We start from the raw sequence: 25,128 nt of genomic DNA, 5'->3' as shown, positions 1-25,128 counted from the left end.
TAGTGGTTACTCCCTGATGGGCAGCCGACGAAACAGTATCTTCACGCAGAGATCGAACAACCATCTAATAATCAGCGTCTCGATTATAAGGCATTTCGCAGCTGTGGTAATTGTTGTAATTAACGCTTGAAGTTGTTACCGTCAGAGCGTCTCGTAATCACAACTGGAGAAACTTGCCGGCGCTATTCTCGTAGCCGCTCTGTCACTCCCACGTGACCAATAGTCTCAACAACATGAATCTCCGCTTTCAACAAGATCATCAACACAACTGAAATTCAACGTCTAATATCGTGTATCAGTGAATTTACAACCTATATAGGTTACATAAGCCGAAATATTAACGCCGTCGTGGATTCAATCGATTGCCAAAACAGCGTGCCTTCCACTATTATATAGTAGTTAATTCATAAGGGGTCTACTATCTAGTTTCGGCCTAGGATCTACTATCTAGTTTCGGCCTAGGATCTACTATCTAGTTTCGGCCTAGGATCTACTATCTAGTTTCGGCCTAGGATCTACTATCTAGTTTCGGCCTAGGATCTACTATCTAGTTTCGGCCTAGGATCTACTATCTAGTTTCGGCCTAGGATCTACTATCTAGTTTCGGCCTAGGATCTACTATCTAGTTTCGGCCTAGGATCTACTATCTAGTTTCGGCCTAGGATCTACTATCTAGTTTCGGCCTAGGATCTACTATCTAGTTTCGGCCTAGGATCTACTATCTAGTTTCGGCCTAGGATCTACTATCTAGTTTCGGCCTAGGATCTACTATCTAGTTTCGGCCTAGGATCTACTATCTAGTTTCGGCCTAGGATCTACTATCTAGTTTCGGCCTAGGATCTACTATCTAGTTTCGGCCTAGGATCTACTATCTAGTTTCGGCCTAGGATCTACTATCTAGTTTCGGCCTAGGATCTACTATATAGTTTCGGCCTAGGATCTACTATCTAGTTTCGGCCTAGGATCTACTATCTAGTTTCGGCCTAGGATTTACTATCTAGTTCCGGCCTATGATCTATCTAGTTTCGGTCAAAAAAATACGTATTCTTATATTAAGATTACGATCTCTTATTGTGAAATGTATCTTGAACTGAGTCTTAAACTAAACAACTCTTTTTAAATATATTCAACTTTTTTTTTTACACGCTTTTGAAATAACGCTATACGCCAATAAGAATCTTTTTTCTCTTTTTTACAAGAATTTTGTTCTACGAAACCATACTTTTTAAATTCCTATTTTGACAGTGCTCGCAGAAAGTTATCTAAACAGGAATGAAATACAATTGGAGAATCTTTAAGGGTCCGTTGGTTTATGCCCATAGATTATTTATTATTGACTTGGTCTACTTCATGGCATTTTTATTTTTTGTGGAATACCCGATTTTATTTATTGTAGTGCTTCAATTTAAATACAACATTTCGATTTTCAGTATTTTTAATGATAGCATTTTTAATGATAAATAGTTGCAAAATTGATATTGATTTTTTTCTTTCTTCCTAACTTACCATATAAAAAAGTTAGGTTAACTAGATTTACATTGGCTTCTAAGGAACTTTAAGGAAGGAACTTTTTTAGAAGTATTTAAGCAGATTGCTTATACGAATAATGTCGTAGTGTGGAGTTAAGGGGTTAGTAAAAGACATCAAAGTTTATAATTTAATTTTTATTACACATACAGGTTTAGCTTCTAATTAAAATTTGGATAAATATTTTTCAAACTCATTAAACCTGATGACGTTCAGCATGATGATACTAATCAATTTATTTGGCAAACACTGAAGCTTATTAAAAACCATACAGCGTGTTTAATGCTTAATATTATTCTAAAATACAAAGTTTAACATTATAAAGGGATGATTATGACAAAATTTTACTATATACGAAACAGCTATATATTAAGATGTATTTACATTGGAAATAAGCTTTAAAATATTTTAACATTATAAATACGTTACAACCCATAATCAGTAACTAATTATTTCACAATTTCCCATTTTATGGACAGTTTCATGAAATTTAAAATTAAAATAATAACTTTTTTTATCGAATAAACTGGCTTCGACTAGAATAAATGAAAATATATATATGTTGTCACATGTATGAACAAAGAACAGTGCTTCATGAATGGAAAAATATGTTTTGTCGCTCATAGGACTTATCAAATGTATTTCATACACATACATATCACAATTAACAAAATAACGTTGGCGACCAATGTTTATGGCTTAATACACAGAATCAAAACAGTGCTACAGCGAGATAACATGAGCCTAAGAAGTGCTTTCATTTAAATCCTGGCAGCGATTACCAGTGAGAGCACGCAAAGTATATATATAAAAATGTGATCAATCAACTTTACAAACTATATGTTACTCAAAAACCTGTATGAATTTGGTACTTCTAGATTATCCATACGTCTCAATTCTTATTATCTAATTCAGGTTTATTAACTTTTGCATATAGAATATATAAAGGTGATTGAAAGTGATCAGATTTTATAAGTTATCTTAAGTAGAAAATAATCCGCACCACACCACATAGCCTTATTAGCGTGACGTGTCTGTGACACACAAGGGTAGAGATTAAGTAGTAGTTTGGAAACAATATTGTAACACGTCTAAATGTTGCTTCCAGTGATACCTTCTACCGAGATCCGTGTGTCCACAAGTCCAGGCCATAATTGCTGCGTGCAATAATTTAAAATAATTTTCCTATTAAAATACTATTACATTTATTTATATCTAGACCTTTAATCACAGCCGCGGATTATATCGCTACAAAGCTTAGACATTTCCAAATCCATTCCGAATATTATAAGATAGCTGCAACCAAAAGAGAAGAAATGCATATTTGAATGAATTTAAAATTTAGTTAACTTTATAACATAAGCAAACTGGTGCTAATTCAGCGGAAGTAAAAAGGGAGAAGAAAAAAACTTGGTGAAAAGAAACGTAGAAATTAGATAACGTATAACAAAATCATAATTAAAGTGAAAATTGTAAGACAATTACGACAGCAATGGTGAGTAATGTACCTGCGGATCGATACTAGTCGGCACTGGCTGCGGTTCATCGATACACAGATCGGAGTCGGAATCGGTCCTTTGAAGATTGTTTTCCTGTAAAGCAAATATTTACTACAATAGTAACATTTATATTCACACACATACGCTGAAATATGATGTCTGACTTCGGGCCTCGTTGGCAAACTCACAGTCAACGAGAGAACGAGAGCTATGATCAGCATTTCTCTACGATATCGAACCAGGAACGAGGAGATCCGTAGACGGACGTATGTAACCGCTGTAGCCAAAGAATAGGTAAGTTGAAGTGGCAGCGGGCAGACTACTTAGTGCGCACAGCAAGTGGCGCAGTTGCGCCCTTAAAGTTGCTGAGCGGTGACCACAGATTTGCAAACGCAGCGTAAGAAGGCCATCCATAATGTCGTCTGTCCACGTGACGTTTTTGGTGGAAACAATCGACGAAAGACGCTGGATACGCGCCGTTTTTAGGAAACCTTTGAAGGAGATCTATGTTCAATAGTGAACGAACTTCAACTGAAATACGTAAATAATAATGAATGAAATCTTATTTAAACAGCACATGAAAGATTCAATCGGCTAAGCTGAGTTTGTGTAACGTTTGGCCCTGCGCAACAGATGGTTGCTAAATTAAATGATCTGGCAAGTCAGCGCCACTCACCATACTCTCCAGATCTTACCGACTGTTACCAACAGATTACCACTTTCTTCGCAATTTAGGTAACTCTTTGCAAGGAAATTCAATACCCGCTATGTCAAAACCGTCTCCAATAACTACACTAAATCTCGCATCTAATGTTATTATTTAGTACCCTAATAAATAACTTACTGAACACAAACATCAAGACACGCGATAAATGAATTTTATTATATTTCAATTGAATTAGTACATGATTTTCATATAGGCATATGATTTTCATATATCTCCGATATAACAGGCAATTTTACTTTTATTTTGCTGCTTTAAATAGCAGTTTTTTTAACTTATTTATTTTGTTCAAATTAAAAGTCTGCACAATAACATGTGACAGGTGGACTTAATGCCCCGTGGAATTTATTCTCTGTTAATGTTAGGAACTTAAAACTACATATATAATTATATATAGATAATATAGTTATAAACATACGTTAAATTTGATCAAATACATTTATAGGTATAAAGTAATACAAAATCCACTCTTATCATAATATATAACGAAGATTACGTTGAACGGAAGTGCTCACGGACCTTACGGCTTGCTTACACGATCGGAAACAGAAGCCATTTGACAAGCCCAAGAAAAATTAACAATGGAATTAAAATGTGTTCAATATTGTTGATACTATTAAATGTTAATTTTACGTTAAAATTTCTTTTATATGTATATGCGCGACAGTTGTTTTTTTTTTGCTGACAATAGCAATGAACAAAAAGTCTAAGGCCAATGAACTGTATCATTAATATTGATTAGTCAATAATTACGTCATTGTATCACTTGCCTCTAATTAATGTAATAAAATTAACTTACTCCTTGGGTGTATTGTCTCGTGGTGGTAAGGACGCGAGCCAACGGTCTAAGGAAGCCTGGCAACGTCTCCGTGAGAGGTGGGCGCGCATGCGTCAATAGAGGTTTCAGCAATTTGGAGTCCACTGCACCCCAAAGACGCGCCAATCGAGCCTTTTCACCACCTCCATCGCCACTGCCACGTGGCGTTTCCTGCAGAACATTTTTTTTATATTCGTTCAAAAATTCTGATGGCTGTTCTCACATGCCGGCTTGTATAAAGGTAAAGGTTACCTCGGTAAAACCTGTTTTATAAATAATATTCGAGGGAAAAGAAATTATTTATAAGCCTATATTAATAGAACTGAGAATGTGCTGTTAAATGTGAAAAAAAAGTTTTTTTACATTTTTAGATAAAAAAAAAACAAAATATGTAATTTTAAAATTTACTCGCATAGTAAAATATTTTTAAAAAAGGATTGTGAAGGTTATTACATTTTTTGTATTTACATAATGACATTGGTTTTTTCGAATGAAAATTACGATTTACAATCAGCAACTGTCTTGTTAACAAAATACGTTGCAATATACTTAGATTTTAGTTCGCTTTATGGAAATATTAAACCTTTATTTTTAAGTTGTACTCATGTGTTCTAGTAATTTCTTATAAAGAATGGAATGGATTTTAATTATTATTTATTATGTACATGCATATTTACATACAAATTACATTAAAATGTTAGTATCTTTTTTTATCAACGAGCTATTTGTATCTAAAAAGTAAAAACCATTAAAGCTATCTTTCTGCTTTTATTTATGTGTTAATATAAATAAAACATAAAACAGAGAGTAAAATAAGTTGTTGATTATAAATCGTTTACCCACGCAGTAATGTGTGGTTTACCTAACGCGAATATGATTCAAAGAGAAAGAATAATTTACATACTGCGAGTGTATTTAGTTGCCAAGGCATTATCACTCCATTGTCTCCTTTGCCCCATTTAACTACCATGCTGCCATTCTAGATATTTAAACAATTCAAAACAGTAAAACAACATGCAAAAATTAAAAGGCAATAGAACAGAACACATAGACTTAATATGGACCATTTAATATTTTTAAATAATTCTTAAAACTCAATTCCATAGATTTATGTGTCCTATTGTATCGGATTAAAGGCTTGTGATAAAAGAAAAACAAAGAATTTTTTTGGTAATGTTTGTAGTATTTAAAGTGTTAATGGGACAGTATATATGTTGTTAATTTAATTGAAATGCATGCATTTTTCATTAGTCTTACTGTGACCCTGTCGCAACTGGCTGATTGCGTAGTTTCCAAATTTTGAAGGCCGAAACCTAAGTCAGCCGGCTAGACAAGAAATTTTACATTTAATCAAATAACAAGTAGGTGTTAAAATATAAACTGCAAGTAAATTAAATATGTCTATTAATTATACGGTTTATTTGGGTTACAATGAAAGTGTACTTTCTATTAAAATTTATGTTATATGTTATAAATTATAATTCACACGTAGACAGACTTACAAAATTTTTATTAACACTAATTAGATTATCGTACCGAAGTATGAAGAATAAATTCCTAACAAATATATCTGTAAATTAACATAGAGGTCTTTCAATGTATGATATATATGACGTGTGTTTGCATATTTAATTTAATATCGCGCGTATATTACTAGATACAAACGTTAATCGGCCAGGTTGGGTAAGACACGAGGAAGGAAAATAGTGTAATTATTGTGACCATGAGTAATGATGCAATGAGTAATATTTGTGAAGCTTTCGTAAACATTAAAAGCATTATTTAGTTACGACAAATTTATATGTAAAAGTAATTATAGATGTGCAAAATAAATGGCACATGTACGTTTTTACAGAACCAATCTTAAAATGCAGCATCAGCAATGAGGACATTTTTAGACAGGTTCCAGGTATTGCGGCGGAAGGCGGAAGCATGTTGATGTTTAACGATAAAGCCCTAAGCGTAGTGGTGAATGGACAAGTACGTACCGGTCCGCCAGTGTCCGTGGCCTGGTACAACTGCCACAATAACGTCTTATTAATAACATGCATGACCCAAACATACGAAACAACATGTGTATTTAGAGCACAAGGAAGACATTTTAATGTTTAATTTATTCTACTATGAACTATTTAAAATGGCCTTTCAGAAATATCGGCTACTTAAAAAAATGTTATATAAAAACCTTCGAATAAGATTTTTATATACGTATGAATTTTTTAAATTGAAATGAAAATAATTGAAGCCAAAAACTCAAAAGCATTCCATGTACTAAAGTTTTTTTAATAAAATCAACAAGCTGTTTTTTGCATGTTTCATATTTTTCTCAATAAAGTTAAGAATCTCTATGAGTTGTATTTATTTTAATAAACCGAGTACCTGCTATTTATATAAAGATGTTCTTATACAGCACAAATAATGGATTTACATACTGGCTATATACTATTTAACTTGTGGTGCTATGTATTATTTTGTGCGTAGTTTTATAAAGCTCTACGGCAAGTAAGCCTCTAAAATACTATATTGTTGAATTCGTGTTATGTTTTAAAATTTAAGGAAAAGCAAAAGAAGAAACAAAGAAGCGAATACAGAGAGTGTTAGCACTGAATGGTCACAGTGTGCTGTCTACACCAGTGGAGCAGTAAATTTAAATGAGTTATTTTTGGTTTCATAAGAGAATTAGTAAATCCTTCATGAGACTGAAAGTATATGCATATAAAAAGCTGCACAAGATATCTTAGAATTTCCTTTTATTAATTTTAAACTTAAAATAAAAATGTATTATTAAAACAATCTCCTAACAGCATTCAAGAATATTTCGTCGTGGTTTCAGCTCATAGACGCCCGCTGCAAAGCGTAGGGCCTTTCCCAAAGATATCCATGGGGGGATGTACCATAATCGACTCGCTTGGCAGGCGGGTTAATGATCGCAGTGTGGAATTATGGTACACAGAGGACGCTGCTGCCCATCCTCTGGAAAATTATTTGTGGGCAGTGAAAATCCTACATAATTAATGCACAAAGTCTGAATTATGCAAGTGTATATCTCGGTAATCGAACCCTACGATCACGAGACTCAGTCCTCTACGGCTGGGCTAAAACTGCTCAAGAGTATTTAGTTGATTTTAATGTAATTAAATATTATTAATATAATTTAATGTACATGTGTTAAATTTAATTTAAAATGAACACATGAGTTTTGAAATTCTGCAATTGGCCGGTTCTTTTCAGCAGATCAACATTCAGATCCGATGATAGCTTACTCTAGGACTGACTACACTGACTTTCTAATAATTTTAAAATAACTAACTATTGAATTTTGCATTTATGACTAAAGTTTTTAATAATAAATCAATTGAATATTAAAACGTTTTAGACAGTTTTGACCTCTTTGAGTTTTAATTCTTGAAAATAGAAAAATAATAAGTGTTTTCGTATTACAAGACGACTGAGTTTATCTTAATCTGTGTATAATTTACAATATTAAACTGTGAGTGCAATTATTGTACAAGTGACGGCCAGCCCTTACTAATGTAGCCTTAACTTGTAACTTTTAAGCTTGTGCTTACATATATATATATATAGTTGGTTAAAATGCATACAGCTGTCTTTATGCTTGGTTAAGTGGTATGAAGGTTTAGTATAACTGATCTATTATTATTCGTCTTGTGTATGAACTACTTGTTACAATTACTTAAAAATGTTGCACTGTTTACAACTATTGGTGATTAAAAAGTATGTTTCTTGTAAATGTCACCTATATTACGAGAGAATGTCATTATGAGAGAATGTAAACCAATGTAAATTCAACTATACGTTTTATTGCTGGTTTATATTAAAAATAAATAATTCAATATATTTGTGCAATCATAATTTAAGAATGAATAGTTTAACTTACATCACTATTAGTGTCCCACTGAAATATGATATAAGAAATAGAAATATAAAATAGTAGGGTAATTAGACCAATAACAATCCACTTAAAAATATTCATTATAAAAGTAACTAAAAAGGCATATATATTTAATATAAAATAGAACGGAGAATAATAGACATTTTAAATATTCGTACTAAAAGTTCAAAGTCTCTATTTATAAATAATTTTCAAATCACTGCGTACTAAAAAGACTATTTAATTTTTTCCACTTTCAAACCGTTAATGTGTTCCATTCGTTCCGTTAAAGTTCGTAATACAGAATATTTAACGAATTGCATCAATGGTGACTAGCGGAGAAGTATTCTAAAGTAATTATAAATTATTAGAATGAAAGTTTAGATGGAAACAAGTATAGCGATTTATCAAAAATACTTACACTTCTTACATCCCGATACGGCAAGGCTTCGCTCTCTTCGTTTTGTCCTTGCCTAAAGAACACACAAATATTAATTACTATGTATTATATATCCATTTTAATTTACGTGTACAATCAAACTGTTTTTGTGCGGTCTTTGTTAGTGTGATTTTTTTTGTGGTATATAAAAGATTGTACCAAATAATAACATATCGTAATTGACTAAGTTATCAAATAAAAAAATATAGTATCTAGTATCTTGTATATCTACTGAAACTTACAAACGTCTAGTAAAACAACAGTCGTCGTAAAGATTGATCACCGACTTCAGGGATACTGAATAAGAATCAACTCGATGTAGTATTTTCTAGTGATAAAGCTATTTTGGACTGGTTTAACACAAAAAACTTCGCGAATTGTCAGACTACGAAGGATCCATTATTCTTATACGGTTTAGCATTTCCTAGTTATTTCGTGAGGTTTTGAATTTTTTTCAGCTATTCCTTATAGGGACCGCTTAAGCAATTCAACGATTAAAAATACTTTTGAATTATGATGCGAATTTTTATGAGGTCACTATTCGCCGATCAAAAACACGTTTGAGTGTGTACAACATATAGATTGATTATTTTACCCGGTAGGTATTCGCAAATATGCGAGTGCGTGAGTGGCTGCTCCACCTTGCAGTACAACAGTTGCGATAACGATCAGGGAAGTTGTCGTCAACATGGCCTGCCTAGCTTCCGACACCGTGTTACGTATTGCCAAAGCGAATGACATTGCCCCACGCAGACCTGCCACCAGACATATAATTATATATTATTATCTCATTGAACATGAACCATTATCTTTTATATTTATGCGAAGCACATAAGCACAAACATCCAACTTTTTTTAAACGAATTTTTTATTCTATCACGAATCCGTGTAATTTTTTTATTGTAATTTTGGCAGCGCTTACAAAAATTTATCTATATAGGACCAAAAGACAATTGGTGGAATGCAAAGTTCTTCAAACCCAACAGTAGCGTAACTAGACATCTGACGTATCTACTGGTAATAGTATTTTTGGTCCAGACCGTTGTTAACGTGTTAGCTAGTTTCAAGTATCTATGAATAATTACAAGATTGATTTTATTCCTAATTTAAATTAGTATGTTTTTTAATTTTTTACTCATAGATTGGATCCGACTGTATAGTAATGTGAATATCATCATTACTTCTTTTGCGCGAGTTTTCGGGAAAACATTTGACTTTTTATATTGCATGATTTTTAAATATGTGGAAAATTTCCCCAAATTTAATCATATGACACATGTATTTATTACACGATTTTTTTTCTACGTTTTTTCTAAAAAACGTATCATCCGTGTAAAAAAATAGTTGGGTGTACTTCATAGCAAATATATATTTACCAGAAAAGAACAACATGTGTTGAAAGTTCATCGGTATAGGTGGTTTTCGGCCAAGATTCAGCAGGAACGATAGTGGATAAATATTTATTGCTCGGCCTAGGGTTGATGTAATCTGTTTCACTTGATTAAGGTGTTCTATGTAAAAGTAAAATGAAATTAATAGCAACTGTTATATGATAAGCACACCCTAAAAATCGATTATATTTAAAAAGAATGTTTTTTGTTTATCGATTTCCCAATGTTTTATTTTCTTGAATATTCGGGAACTCTTAGTTTTAAGTAGAAGTACAGCAACACAGGGGAACTCGATACGATTCCAGTTTCAAAAAAATTGGGCTTTGTGGCATTCTTCTCATCGCTAAAGGATCTTACGGAAATGATATTACACATTATACAATCGAGCGAGTCACAGTCACAAAGAGGATTGATAAGCGCCTGTTTCCTGCAACTCCGTTAAATGAATTCTTTTTTTTAATTAGCTAATTATCTTACGAGTCTGTTCTTAAACATTACAAAAAATACATCTATAGGTAACTTTTTCAATATTTCTACTGGTCTATTACTGAAAAAACGTTAGTGAGGGCTGTTTTGGACCTGATATCAGAGGTTTTTATCCGATATGTTGAGCTGCGTGAACGTTTTCCACAATCTCAAAGTCCTATTTTACAACAGAATTCCATAATTAAAAACCTTGTTCTAAAATTGGTCTCACGTACGGATTTATGTACAATAAAAATCATTCTTAGAGTTAAATTAAACGTTAAACATTGTAAATAATAAAAGAAAAGGATACGAATCCAGCGATGATAAACCATGGATCAAAATGATGTTTCGGGAAGGTGAACATTGAAACTCCGATGTAGGTGAAGATGAAGTTCTCAGCAAGGAAGTTGAGCAGTTCGAATAACTGCTTAGTGCGGTTACGAGAGTCCGCTGAGAGATTGTTATACGTGTAGTGCGCCTGACATATACCGCAGAACAGTACCGCCACGACACCTGCAGAAATATTGTTTTATACAGCATACTCATATACAGGATGACGAGTTATAGGTGTTAAAGTTTTAAAGTGGTAAATATATTGTTCTTACTTCTACTTTTACACCTATTCTATCTTTCTACCCTAAACACAAAAAATTATCAAGTTTGGTAATTATACATGCACCTGGGTATAAATAACCTAAGTGATCTAACTATTTATTATATAAAAATCTATGTCACACATTTTCAAAATTACGGCCATTCAAAAGTAATTGAATTTTATACACCAAATTTTTACTTATTTTTATGATTATATCCTTACTTTTCTGTTATTCTTTACTTATATGTTATTTTGAATAACCCTTCTGTAAACGACAGATGAAAGTTAATACTACTAGTCTAGTCTGACTTCGAAAGAAAATGACACAATTATCAGTTCATTCTTTCAATATTATGTACTTTACTTTTATACATTTTAAAAATCCGTAAATTATTTTTATGAATTTATTAATATAAGTATAATCTGGGATTTATCAAATTTGACCATGATTTATGGGAGACTGGTGCATAATTTTTTTTGACCGAACTCTCGCTGCTACCCAAATAGCATTTCCTGATTCCTGAGAGAGCAGCGTCTAGTCTAAGATCTCTTTTAAGACCTGAAGGTTTTCGAAAGATCCTCGGCTCTGCTCACTACATATTAATATTTCACCAGGTCTGTATATAATCGTCTGCACCTATACAATATGTTGCTATCGGCCTTTAGATATTTGTTTGAAATCGTAAATTCATAGTGAAATAACAAGGTTATTTGTAACGTTACATTACTATCAAGTTTCAATTAAAAAGATTACATACCTGTAAGCTCGCAGACTTCCGCGATAAGGAAAGCGGCGTAGGACATAAGTACGAACAGCGCCGATTCGAGCAGAGGCCAGTCGCGCACGTGCGTGAACTTAGTCATGTGTGCAAGGTCAAGGAAAACAACATTTTTTTAAATTATTGCACCCACACTAATATCTTTATATGTTTGTTAATTGTATGGTATACTCTATTCAAAATTCAATGGTTTAATAAATAATAACTAACGTAATGATAATATAGTAAGAACAAGCGTTTTTAAAATTCAGCGTAATACATATTATAAATCAATTATTGTTAACTATCGGTGCCTTCACTTTCTATTGCCAGAAGTTATTGGCCTATCGCATTCCAATAAAAATATATTAATGTAACATATTTCATAGTGAACACTTTATAAAGGATGATTGTAAATAGTCATAAAATCTTTAAAACTTTTAGCAGGCAAATGAGCTATACATTTAAAGTTTTTGCACCTATAACCGATCACCGGCATATGTTCAAAATTAACATTTGTTTTTAGAAAGATCTATGAATATTATAGATAAAACACAACTTAGGTAAACATTCCATATATATAAAAAAGAACTTGATTATTTCATTTAAATAAGATAGCATTCAATTTGTTTTTAAAAGGATATCAAAGCCGTTAAACAGCCCATAAATGCTCCAACGAGAAGTGAGAGGCTGAATATTCCAATGAAATCTCCTATAGCTCCGAGGAAGGCTGTGATCTCAAATCCACCATCGTTTGAATACCTTTTCTCATAGTTCTGAATGGCTCTGTAGGATTAAATAGGAAAAATTAAATTTAATTAATTTAAGATTAGCTTGAGGTATTCTTTATTTTAATGATTTTAAAGAGTTTTTATTTCATCATAAATATTATACATAACAAAAGTAACTGATGTAACATAGTCCAGTAGATTGGCAAGTTCAAGCAGCAGTGGACAGGCTACATATCCAACTACAGTCAGTGAGATCTATGTTGAGCAGTAGATGTTCCATAGTTAAAATAATGATTAATGATAAGAGGCGATGCTATGTTTTTGTAAGGTTTCAAAAAGTTTTTGTAAATTGGATTCATCAGCTTTCTAATATTTTTCGGATGCAAGCCTATTCAAACAGGTCCTTGAAATCTATGTGGGAGCCCATACCCAGTAGCAGACATTTTATGTCATATATGTACATATATTACTTGGTACACAAGATTTAATTCAGAAAAAGGGTAGAACTTATGAAGCACTGTGTAGGCCACACATAGATGACATTAGTGGGTGACGCTTGCTTTTCTGATTTCTTGGCAGACAATAAGTTTCATGTTGTACTCAAAGTTATGCATGTACAAAAAGTTGAAGTTTTTAACCATAATGGATAAATATAATAATAAAATATTTATTACCCGCTTAGAACTAAAGCAACTGCGTCATTGAGAACACTTTCTCCAAATATCATAGCATACAAATTAACATCAACCTAAAAAAAATAATTGTTTTAGTTCAATTTGCTGTTGTTACTCCATATTGTTAATCATTGTGCAGAAATATGAAATTTTACCTTAAGCTGTGAAAAAATAGCAAGCACAGTTAGTGGATCCGTTGGCGAGATCAATGCACCAAAGTACAAAGTATCCAAGAATGTAAAACTTGCTGCCAAAGAGGCTGGCATAAGTTGCACACATCCATACATCAGAGAGCCTATGACTAGAGCGGATAATGCTGTGCCTACCATGGCAAATGTCAGAATTGCACCCAGATTTCGAAAAAAATATTTCTGTAAACATAGCAAAAAAAATTGCCTGCAAAAATTATATGTCACATCTAAAAAGATATAAAAATAGAATAGGTCATTCATAAAGTTTAGAGTTTGTAACAATTATTATCATTATTTTTAATCTCAAACATACTTATTCATTGCTTTTATTCATTCGGTGATCATGAAAGGAAAGTTGAATGTGTTATAAATAGATAGTTGTACTTTTATTTAGTGTTTTTAAATCCAGAAAAGAGTATTGCATTGCTAAATTTTATTGGTAAGTTGATGTCCATATAGATTTACTTATATTTTCCATAAATAACAAGTGTTTTTGTTTAAAAACACTGTTTAATTTGGACTTTATTGAGATAGTCTATTTACATATGTCTAGAAACTAAAATCATGATAACAATGATTTTATAATCAATGAATTCTCTTTGGTTTGGATACTTTTCAATAATTGGAAGGTTGACACTATTTAAAAATAAATTTTTGATTTTATATTATTATATAATTATGAAATCATTTCTTGGTAATAACTAAGAATACAAATAAATATCTTTCATATTATTTTTGTAGATTCTTTAATAAAAGAAAATTATAAAATGAAGTGTTGTAAATATTATTGATGAGTAATGTACTGGTATTTTGTTATCTTAAAATAACAACAAAACATTTTTATCTTTCTGGGCCTTTATTAACATAATTTATACATTAATTATTATATATTTATATATTATAGGATGATATACCTGTTTCATGGGGAGGTCTATGTCCAGCAGTGGACATCCTATGGCTGAAATGAAGTTATCTAGTGTGTTATACACTAATTTAATTAGTTATAAGAAATGTAGATAAGATTAAATATACTATGTAAAATACTAACAACTATTTTTGCATGTACATGCTAAATGAGTGTCCAATTTTAAAAATCATCTATTAAAAGACATCTTAATGAAAACAATGTAATCCTGTGGCAAAAGAACACTTACTCTTTTCAAACAGTATCCAGCATGAAAAATAATAGGAGGTAAAATAATGTTAAAAAATATTTCAGGATCAAAAGTTGCTTTCAGATCTATTTCATTTTGCTCCATATTTACTATCTCACCTCTAAAGCTATAGGCATATGTCTTATTAGGTACCGGTATTCCTGTAATATAATGTGGCATTACTTGAAATGTGATTATTGAGTTAAGATAAACATAAAAGACAATGAATATTACCATCCCTAATTTATAATAAACATCTTTAAATAATTTTTAAGAGAATTATAGATTTGAATAACACATATCCCAAGAAAAGATGATAACATAAATGATTTACAAACCTTCTGCAGATATTTGCATTTTATTAGGAAAATGAAAGCGTACAACATCTGGAGGTACAGACAAATTGTAAGCTGTTTCTGGTGCTGGCAATGCGTCAATATATGTGACTTGATTTGTACTGGCACCATAGCGTATGATTGCTCCTACTATCAGACCTTTAATAATAAAGACGAGAGTTAATAATTGTAGATAAGTACTTACATTCTTATAAGCATTAATCTTACCATATATAACAGCCAATCCAGTTTCGTGGAGCCAACTCACACGGCGGTGTTTAAATACCCAAATAGTAAGAACAGTCAAGGTAAGTAGACAAGTATAAATAAGAAGATTTAAGCTGTCTATTCGATGTAAAAGAGTAGCTTTTGCATCAAGGGCTATGTCCTCTCCAGATCCAAAGCATTCTGCTATAAAGCAGATGTAAAGACAAATGCCAAAAAGTAAATTCATTTTGCTTACACAATAATTAAAAAATATATCACATTACATAAATAATAATATAACGGGTTTTTATTTTAAAAAACGCGTAACTAAAACGATAAACACTAATGGCAATATAATATCATAAATCTTCTTTAACGTATTTTTATTCAATTCGTTTATAGAAAAAACTGGAATCAACTGATCCGAAATATTACCTTGTGACAATTTTGACAAATAAACAACGACCATCAAAAATGTAGCCAAGAGATATAAGCTTTTTGCCAATGTCAAAACAAATAAATTTCAAAATAAAAGTTCGTTGAACAAATGTAATTGCAGGTGTAATAAGATTTTGGTCACAGGTAAGTTTATTTCAAATAAAATTAGAGATAAACTTTAAGTTTAAGTAACACATGTGAATAAAATTATTTAGGACAAATTCCCCATTTTCGCACTATTTAATACAATGTTGCCAGGGTGCATTAAATTATTTTAAAAAAAAATTGGACTTAGTTTAAATTTAGAATTTACTTCCTTTAGTATTTTAAGAATATTAATTTTTTTATGAAAGTATTCACAGATTATAAAGGGAAACATTGCGTTACATCTTTTAACATATGAATTTAAGTTAATGTAAGATATTTATGTAGTTTAAGACACATTTATTATTAATTTAGTATCATATTATTATATCAAGAGTGCTCTAGATGGAATCTATTCCATTTTCAAAACCTATCGCTTGATCATCGCTTGCTCTGTCAAGAAATCGCATTTCACGATTTGACCGTATTTGTATTTAATTTGTTTTTACCTATTATATGTAATTTCATTTTTTGTCCTGTTAAGTAACGTATCACTTTAAAGAATGTTATTAAAACAGTTTTCGTATTTATATACTTACATTGTCAATTTTTTTTGGTTTTATAATTGATATAAATAAAAACGTAAAAGCTTTTGAATTCGTTACCTCTGTGAATAGTTTTTACCATAAAGATAAGTTAAAGATGTTGGTTACCAATTACACGATAAAACAGGTATCATGTAGAAAAGTGAATCTTTGTTTAAAAGTTCCATTTTTCGTACATTTTAGTACATTAATGTATTTTTATATGAAGACTCAATTATATAATAAATTCTTTTAAGTGGGCGTAGAACAAGTAAGAAAAGGACCAATATTTAGCCACTTCCGCACATGCAGTGGTAGTCGTGTAATAAAATGCACCGCCCGCCAGCCCTCTGATAAATGCGTATGCGGCAAACAATGCGAATCACACAACTGCCACCGCCAAATTACTCAACACGTGTTTCACCCCTCCACGGGGCATCTTCAGGAGTTATGTTACACCGATTAGTGCCAAACACAGAGTCAATCAATCAAAAGTCAAAATACTCTGCGGTGGCGGTTGTGTGATTCGCATTGTTTGCCACATATGCGTTTATCAGCGGGCTGGCGGGCGGTGCATTTTATTGCACGACTACCACTGCATGTGCGGAAGTTGCTAAATATTGGTCCTTTTCTTACTTAGGATGGACTTCCGCGAGGTAACGCCTGATTCCATTAAATAGGCGTAGAACAAGTCCGATTTTGTGAAATGTGCAAAGACAGGAATAACATGTCTCAAATCCTTACACGAACTTTATGAATAAGCTTGTATATCCTTTAACTTTACACAAACTGTCACTATTTGTTAAAATTTTATTGCATATTTATTGATTAAATAAAAAATTTCATTCGATATCAAAAAGATTGAAATTAATCTCTTTGTTGTTGTCTAGTAGTTAATTCAACTTTGTGATAACAACGTTAAGTAAAGTGAAGGGCGGAAGCTTTGACAATGGCGAAGGTTATTTATGCACTAATTAAAAATTCTGCGAAAGTTACATTAACAATCAGCTTACGGAGTTTTATTTTCTTGTTTTGTTTAAATGGGTAATCAACAATTCAATAAATATTCTGTATGGTTTTTACCTCAACCTTTAATTTTAAAAAATATATGTAGGTGAACACTTTTCTATTTTTGACGGTCTAAATAATTGTTATAGTTTAAAAATATTTTTTGTAAATTATAATTGATTCAAAAAGAATCCCATTTTTAACTTATACGAATAAATTATAACTAATTATAATCATTTTTGCTGTTAAAATAATTGCAGGTTACAAATATTTATTCCGAGCTTACTTGTCAGTTTTTCCTGTTTTAATAAATTAAAAATAGACGTGCTAATACAACTCGGTGTTACCAAGATTGATCAAGCAACTCGCGCAATCATTTTATTATTACATTACCCAAGGTTAATTGGGTCAGAGGCTTAAAACAACCGGAACTGAAGTAGGAAATGAGCAAATTAATGTACCAGTCAATTTGTCTGATACGTATATGATATGTCTGATGTGTAAATGATTATCGAATTTATCTTAAATGTATAGAGTAAAAAACTAAACAACAAAAATTCGTGTATTATATATTAAACGTAGTGACGTTTTTTTTAATATATTTAATCAATGTATGTTTTAACATATTTTTTTATAAAAAACAGAGTCTTTAGTCCAGATAATTATTTAAAAAAATAATTAATAATTGCGTCTCTACACTATATTTAGTAGTTTCCTGGCTGTTATACATTTACAGCGCGCCTAGTGATGCGTTTCTATAATATGTTAAATAGAGGTTAACGGCTGGTATACGTATTATAGAAATGGATAAAAAGGCGGTAAACTTATGGGTACTATACCCATAAATTGATTCAACAAGTCGGCAATATCAATTATAAACACAATCAGTTTAATTACTTTATACAGGGTGATTAGTTATAGGTATAAAAGGTTTAAACCAGTGAACAATAATTAAGTTTCACATCTTGTAATCCGAATTGTGAAAACGCTTCATTTCTTTATCGTTTTTACACCTATAACCAATCATTTTGTATACTCATCAAGTATTGTATAATAGTAAAGCATTATAAAACATAACCTAGCAAAAAAAAAAAAAGAAAAACTAAAACCTAATCTAGCTGATCTACGCTGTAACTCTTCTGCCTGATTTGCCACATCAAACGACGTGTCTCAAATCACGCCGAGTTCTTTATTATTTCCGTAATCAGACAATTTAGTAATTTCCATTACCTTAGTAACATCACCATGGCTTTTAAATCTGAACAACATAATGCTTACGTAAAACCCCTTGGCTGCGTGATAACAAGCGGAATCGTGCTCAGGAGGCCCAAGACTGGATAAAAGTATAAAAATAGTGTTTCACTTTTATTGTTGCGGTTCAATTTGCCAAAATGATTTAACTAGTACATAAATATTTTCGGCATCAGTTATTTTTGATTGTATTTCTTTAAAATGATAAAAATGACATAAGAATTAGTAAAAGTGAGGCAGGTTTTTTGTTGTACGATATATATGATGTTTAATTGTTTTTAGTGGTCTATGGAATGATTAAAAAAACTGTAAAATTATAAGAACTGGTGAAATCTGATTAAATGATTGCGTCAAGTCTAGTATCAATGTAATAGACTTTGAAATACTAGCATTGACCTTGACTGACTTATTTCAGGTCATTAAGTCGTTATAAGAAATATGTTTAAGGACAATAATATAATGCAATTATTATCTTATTTACGAACAACTTTGTATTGTTTTTAGGTCTAACAATTTTAGTTTTATGCAGAAATGTTTTAGTATTCAGGTTGTTTATCATTGTAAATAATCCATATCTTCTCTAATTAAAACCAGCAGTAAATAATCTATAACAAGTCGTCTAAATGAATTGCTACCTTGGATAACAATAGACGAGGATTAATTATTTAAATGGACATGAATAATATTACTATTATAGTACAATCGTCCTTCATATTTCTGTATTGTCTTATAGAAGCCAAAACCTTTATTATTAGGCGTGACTGCGTAGTAAAATCGATTAGTATATAACAAATAATTCTTGTGACTCGAACACACAACCACATGATCCTTGATAATTTCAGGCGTTGAACCGTCACTGCTGAAGATAAGTCTGTTCCTTAGATTTTCAATGGGACCAGCTAGAAGCGACCTGCATCCAGCGTCTTCCGAAAACCATAAAAACGTTGTCAGTTCATTTTATTAATAAAGTCCTAAGCTGCCGTTGCTGGTTCGTGATCTCCACTCTACAACCTTAAGGTCAGGCCATCTGTTCTCCCACCTGGTTGTTAAAATGTAATTATTTTTGGGCTAACGAATATATTGTGGGACTGTGACATTATTGTTGGTAAATAAAAAATAAATAGCGACGCACCGACGGTACAAAGATGGAAGGATTGTCATTTGAATTATAGGTGAGTTTAAATCTTCAAAGACATTGTTACGCTGTTAGTTGAATACAAGCAGATACTCAAGAAACTGTGCAGTGTTGGTGTGTTTTTTTTGAATCTCCAAAATTTTAGTAATGATGTCGGCAAAGCTGACATCGACTTCTTTAAAAACATTACTGTAGCTATTTCTCCGACATTTATGTAAAAGTGACCTTAATTTTATATATATGACTATAGAAAACAATTCATGCATGTATGCATTTTTGGACCTATAATTTTTTCGCCGATTTCATCTGTGTTTTACGCCGATGGATATTCTTATATTATCGAAATTATTTCCACAAGGTCGAAAATACTTTTTATACGAATCTAAAAATACATCGATGTTCAAATAGTTTTTGAATTCTATGGTAAAATAAATAAACGCAGAAGTTAAGCGTAGATGTTTATTTATGCAAGTATAGTTAGACCCTACTTAACGCGTAAGATACGTTCCATCAATACTTTGACCGTAATGCGAAGCAGTCCTAAACGAGGCTATCTTAATATGTATGTAATAGGGTTAGGGGAAAATACATAGATAATTGGTTAGGTGTTAAATTCATTAATGACTTTTTTTTAAAATAAAACGAAACATTTATTTTTGACATAAATAAAAACAATTGAAACAAATATACTAATAAGTACAAACTAAATTTAAAGTCAGTCAGATCATTCAGTCTATTCTGCGTTTCAAATTTTCTGCCTTTTTGTCAAGAAGGCATGTAATGTTGTTTTTACATTCCTTCTGTGTTCTATTTGAAGTCTTGCTTCAAGAGTTCATACCCTTGTCGAAAGTTGAATCTTATTAGTAGCTATTTCCTATTTCAGTTGTAGAAGATAAACTTCTTTTTATAAATACCATCAAAAATTCTTTTCGCTTTCCTTCGAAATCACTTCCATGAATATTTTTGTTTTCTTGTTGTTTGGTTAATTCCTTGAGCTCATTAGTAAGACTTGCCGCTGTTACTTTATAATATTTCTTCGACTTCTTCTACGTTTACCTCGTCTAAACCGGTTTAAATCCTAAATTCACTATATGTTCTATTATTTCATCTATATCGACAGAGTGTCTAATGTCTTCGCTCCTAATTAAATTTGACCAAAAGTTCTTCCGTAAAAGTTGTAAATGAAAGGATTCAAAAATCTTTCCGTTATCTTCTTCCAAGAAAGGTTGATGTTTTCTACAGCATTCGTTGTAACATCTGCTTAAATGTTCGCCACAAGTAATTAGCCTTAATTGGATACAACGCCTTGATCCATTGGTTAGGAAGTTGTGTTAGGTGTAATTTTAATCGCAGAGTTTGACTTAGTTGCCGTTGTTGATAACAGTATTTTTTTTCTTCTTAAGCATTGTCCGTAATGTTGAAGTTGCCAAATTCAATGCTGTACCAATTTGATATAGACGTTAACCAGAATTTAATCTTCTAATCACTTGCATTTAAGTTTCCAGTGAAATGCTCCTTCTGATTGCTTTTTTTTCTTGCTTTTTATTATTGTTAAAACAAATGTGTACTGTATTAATTGTTATAGTATTTAATAAATTTATATTAACAATAATTTCTACAAACATTTTAAATGATAAAAATGCGTCTGTACAGTATTTCATTAGACAAGAAAAACAACCACACTGTTTAGTATATCTTATGTACATGTTTGGAGACCTAGAGCTGTGCACAATTTCGGAATCCTTAAGTTGAAATAAAAAATACTAAACCGAAACAGTCTCAATAGCTTGATTGCTTTTTAACACTATTAAAATCAGCGGTATGTCCGATAGCGCTACGATGACAAAGATTTTCACGAGAGTTAGTAACGTCACATTTTTATGACTACAAAGTGATTTAATTACAAAAAATGGTTATTTTTCAAATACGTCAAACATGTGCTAGTATGAATGACGTGTGGGTGATATCACTTAGATGAAATTTCCATTTTGTAGAAAAGGCGGGACACGATATTCTTACTGCTCTTAAAATAAGAAAAATTTTGACTCCGGTGAACAATAAGATCATTGTCAGTGACGTTTTTTTTTAAATTGCGTCGTTATAAAAATGTAAACCGCTTTTGATATTAACTGTACTAAAACTTACTGCTAAAAGAATTCGCAACAGTCGAGAAAAAGAAACGAGGCCGGATCGTAAATCACAGGGGATGCCAACCTCCGATCATACTAGATAGAAGCGTCGAGTTTCTTCCCCCACTTCTTCACCAATTTGGGGTTCGGCCCTTTCGGGCGTCCCTGTATTGGAACGCTAAACGGGTATTATTAACGAGAAATAACTCAAGCCGAAGTCCCTTCATCTGCCATGGTGATCTAAGAGTTCGGCGGCCTTTCAATCCGGTACAATAGTAGTAGGCAATCGTATTCGGCTGGGGCCGAGGCTTCTCCGGGAGCCTTCGGGCTTCGCCTGCTCATAGACTAGGTTTCCTCAGCGTTCTGTATCTTCGAATCGATGGAAATTACAAATGCCACTTGGGTATAACTGATCACTGGCATTTATGTCCAGTTCTAAAAAAACCTCTGCAAATTTTATCAATGTTGCCAGTATACAGTTGACCTAGTGGTAACTGCATAGATAGAATATAGGTCGTATATGTTTTTTTTTTTCATTGTCTTTTAAGAAACCATTAAACGTAAATCAATGGAGAATAATTGAATTCCTGGTATTTTATAGCTACGTCACGTATCTTGTGATTTGTCATAATTCCGCAGTAATTATAATGCACTTGTGGCGAGTACTAGTATTTGATAGATTACTTATTGTTTATAAAACTTATGTCAGTATGATATTTTTTTGTAGATTTAGTTATTGTTTTTCCAGATATTTTATAATTCTCATTATAACTTATCCTTACCAAAACCAATCATCGTACATGCTCATTACACGCATAAATTAAGACAAAATAGTTTTCTAATAGTCAGAATTTTTCATATTTTTAAACGGTTTTATTTAGTTCAACCAGTACGGAATTTGTTTATTTATTTGGATCAAAATTAGAAATTGAAATTTAAGCACCTCCCCGATGCCAGATTGATTTGAAATTTGTTACACACATTTAATTTCGATGACAATACAATATAATAAAATCAATAACATTATAAATCTAAGATGGCCGCCGATACAAAATGGCGGATTACATATTTTTCCTTAACCCCCTCAATATGGGTATCAAATGAAAGAGCTACACTAGTAAAACACGATGATTATGTCAAAATTTTAAATTCGAGATGGACGCCGTTCTAATATGGCGGACTAGGTACATATTTTTCCACAACCACCACAATATGAGTATCAAAAAACCGTTTAACTTAAAAGTTTTTTAAATGTATTTATTTGAAAAACAAAAAAAACCCACACACTCAACAATAATGGAGCAAACAATAATTATGTTAATAATAACCATTTTGATGTTAAATAGGTTGTTGTAATATTGGATAGCGAATTAAAAATCACCTACAATTGTTACGAGATAACGCGTTACGAACAAATATTATAAGCCGCAAAAGCGGTGTTAATTAGCGTTACCTTGTTGCTTAAGGTATAAGTTCAATGCAATTAATGTTAAATTCATAAACAGGGCGATTAGCCTTAGTTGTAAAAGACTCAAAGGGGTGGTGGAATGTATAGCTCATTTGCTGTCTATCCCAGCAGCCTTTTTTTTGGCAGAAATAGGAGTAAAACCTGAGCTATATATTTTCTCCACTGTCTAGGAGATTGATGGGGCGTATATTTAAAAAAAATAATATCGAGGATATTTATTCTTGGTCTTGTAGGTATAAAAATCTGGCAGAATATTTTTGATGTATCCGGATATTTCTCTATATTTTATTGAGCGGGTAGGAGGCAGCTACTTTATAACAGAGTAAGAAAGATAATGCAATGTCATCATGTCTTTATTACATCTCTTAACGAAATTTGGAAAACTATATGGATAAAATGAAAGGTCGTTCATAAAACAACGCCTATCCTGTCATCATAATTTTGGTTTATTTAAATGTTAATAGTACTACAATTGCTAACTAATAATTTTTTGATTGTAATTTGAACATGCCGATTGTAGTTTGTAGTAAAATGGAAGAAAGGTTTGAACATTGTAATAGAATTAATTTTCAAAAATTTTTTACAACGTAAAGAGTAATTGCGAATCAATACATCAGAAAAGTAATTGTTTATCAAGGGCTAATGATTGTAAGGATGTCTACAAACTGTAGGCAAAATAAAGCATGATAACCGGTTTTCATGTTTTTTTTTTAGTAGTTAAATATCAAGTTCTAAAATTATAAAAGTGAACATACTAGGGATACAGTTGTTTCTTTTAAAGCTGCACCGCGTCTTCAAACCGGTAAAATATAAAAGGTTTTAATTAGTACTTGACAACCAAACATCTACGTTAAAAATTGTATAGACGCTGATTTCTTTGAATTAAGTATTAAGTATTTTAATGTTATTAATATATAAAGCGACCATGTAATAATAATAAGACTTCAAATTTACGTTAAGCTGTATAAATTAAATACTAAAATCGGTTTATATAATTTAATTTTTAGATTTTTATTAAGTAATTTGTTAAAATATTTTACCTCAAAATTTAGTTTATATTTATCTAGCTCAGTAACTGATTTGTTTTTAACTAAAAATTTTGGAAGGAACATGCTGCTACTGGAAGTCGTATTGTTACATATGACCATTACGTCCTCGCTTTGCGTTCGTGAAATTTTCCCTATCCCTATTATGTTTTAACACCAATGTAGTTTATCCTGTTAGGGGATTTACATTTGAAAGTTTACGCTAATAAACCAAACTTCCTAGCGTAAGAAAACATACGACAAGAGATGGCAATCATTGTTGAATTTTTTGCAGAACCGATGTAATAAATATACTGTTCGGTTTTATTAGGTGGGTTCATAATAAATTTCACTTTATAAAAATAATACAAAAACAAATATTAAGCTTTGACGTATATATTTGTATTGTTTTTTAAAAAAGAGAGGGATGTTATTTATTTTTTGAAAATGATATCGTCGAGGAATCGCCGCCATTTCTTCTCGAACGTTTTGCCTTAATTCGGCAAGTGTTATCGGAGGGTTACAAAAGAGTTTGCTCTTGATGTTTCTTCAAAAAAAATCTTATGGCGAGATATCTGCATTTTGTAAAGGCCGCCCAATGTGA

At 31.7% G+C, this 25,128-nt stretch overlaps 1 protein-coding gene across 1 annotated transcript; it reads right to left on the bottom strand.

Annotated features, from left to right (window-relative positions):
- Positions 1–1,748: 1,748 nt before the first annotated feature.
- Nhe3 (Na[+]/H[+] hydrogen exchanger 3) lies at positions 1,749–15,755 on the bottom strand. The gene is made up of 16 exons (XM_068770528.1): positions 15,424–15,755; positions 15,199–15,354; positions 14,861–15,021; positions 13,671–13,886; positions 13,516–13,589; positions 12,755–12,896; positions 12,111–12,216; positions 11,068–11,270; positions 10,275–10,386; positions 9,494–9,653; positions 8,881–8,932; positions 6,556–6,585; positions 5,472–5,546; positions 4,550–4,738; positions 3,036–3,119; positions 1,749–2,684 (listed from the first exon to the last, which is right to left on the bottom strand). Exons 1-16 carry the CDS (start codon positions 15,647–15,649, stop codon positions 2,619–2,621), a joined length of 2,052 nt encoding a protein of 683 aa, XP_068626629.1. The 5' UTR covers positions 15,650–15,755; the 3' UTR covers positions 1,749–2,618.
- Between the last annotated feature and the right edge of the window lie 9,373 nt (positions 15,756–25,128).

Source organism: Battus philenor, unplaced genomic scaffold (assembly GCF_028537555.1).
Source record: "Battus philenor isolate CCGP_79_NKW_IND1 unplaced genomic scaffold, ilBatPhil1.0.hap1 SCAF_3, whole genome shotgun sequence".
Classification (NCBI taxonomy): Eukaryota; Metazoa; Arthropoda; class Insecta; order Lepidoptera; family Papilionidae; genus Battus; species Battus philenor.
This window is presented reverse-complemented; position numbering and strand designations above follow the sequence as displayed.

What these genes read in the sequence shown, in the direction of transcription:
- Nhe3 (XM_068770528.1), bottom strand. Translation starts at nt 15,649, where the DNA reads ATGAATTTACTTTTTGGCATTTGTCTTTACATCTGCTTTATAGCAGAA. An exon ending in CCACGGACACTGGCGGACCG is followed by an intron (nt 5,547 to 6,555) that starts GTACGTACTTGT and finishes TTAAATATCTAG; the next exon opens with AATGGCAGCATGGTAGTTAA. An exon ending in CGACTAGTATCGATCCGCAG is followed by an intron (nt 2,685 to 3,035) that starts GTACATTACTCA and finishes TATTGCACGCAG; the next exon opens with CAATTATGGCCTGGACTTGT.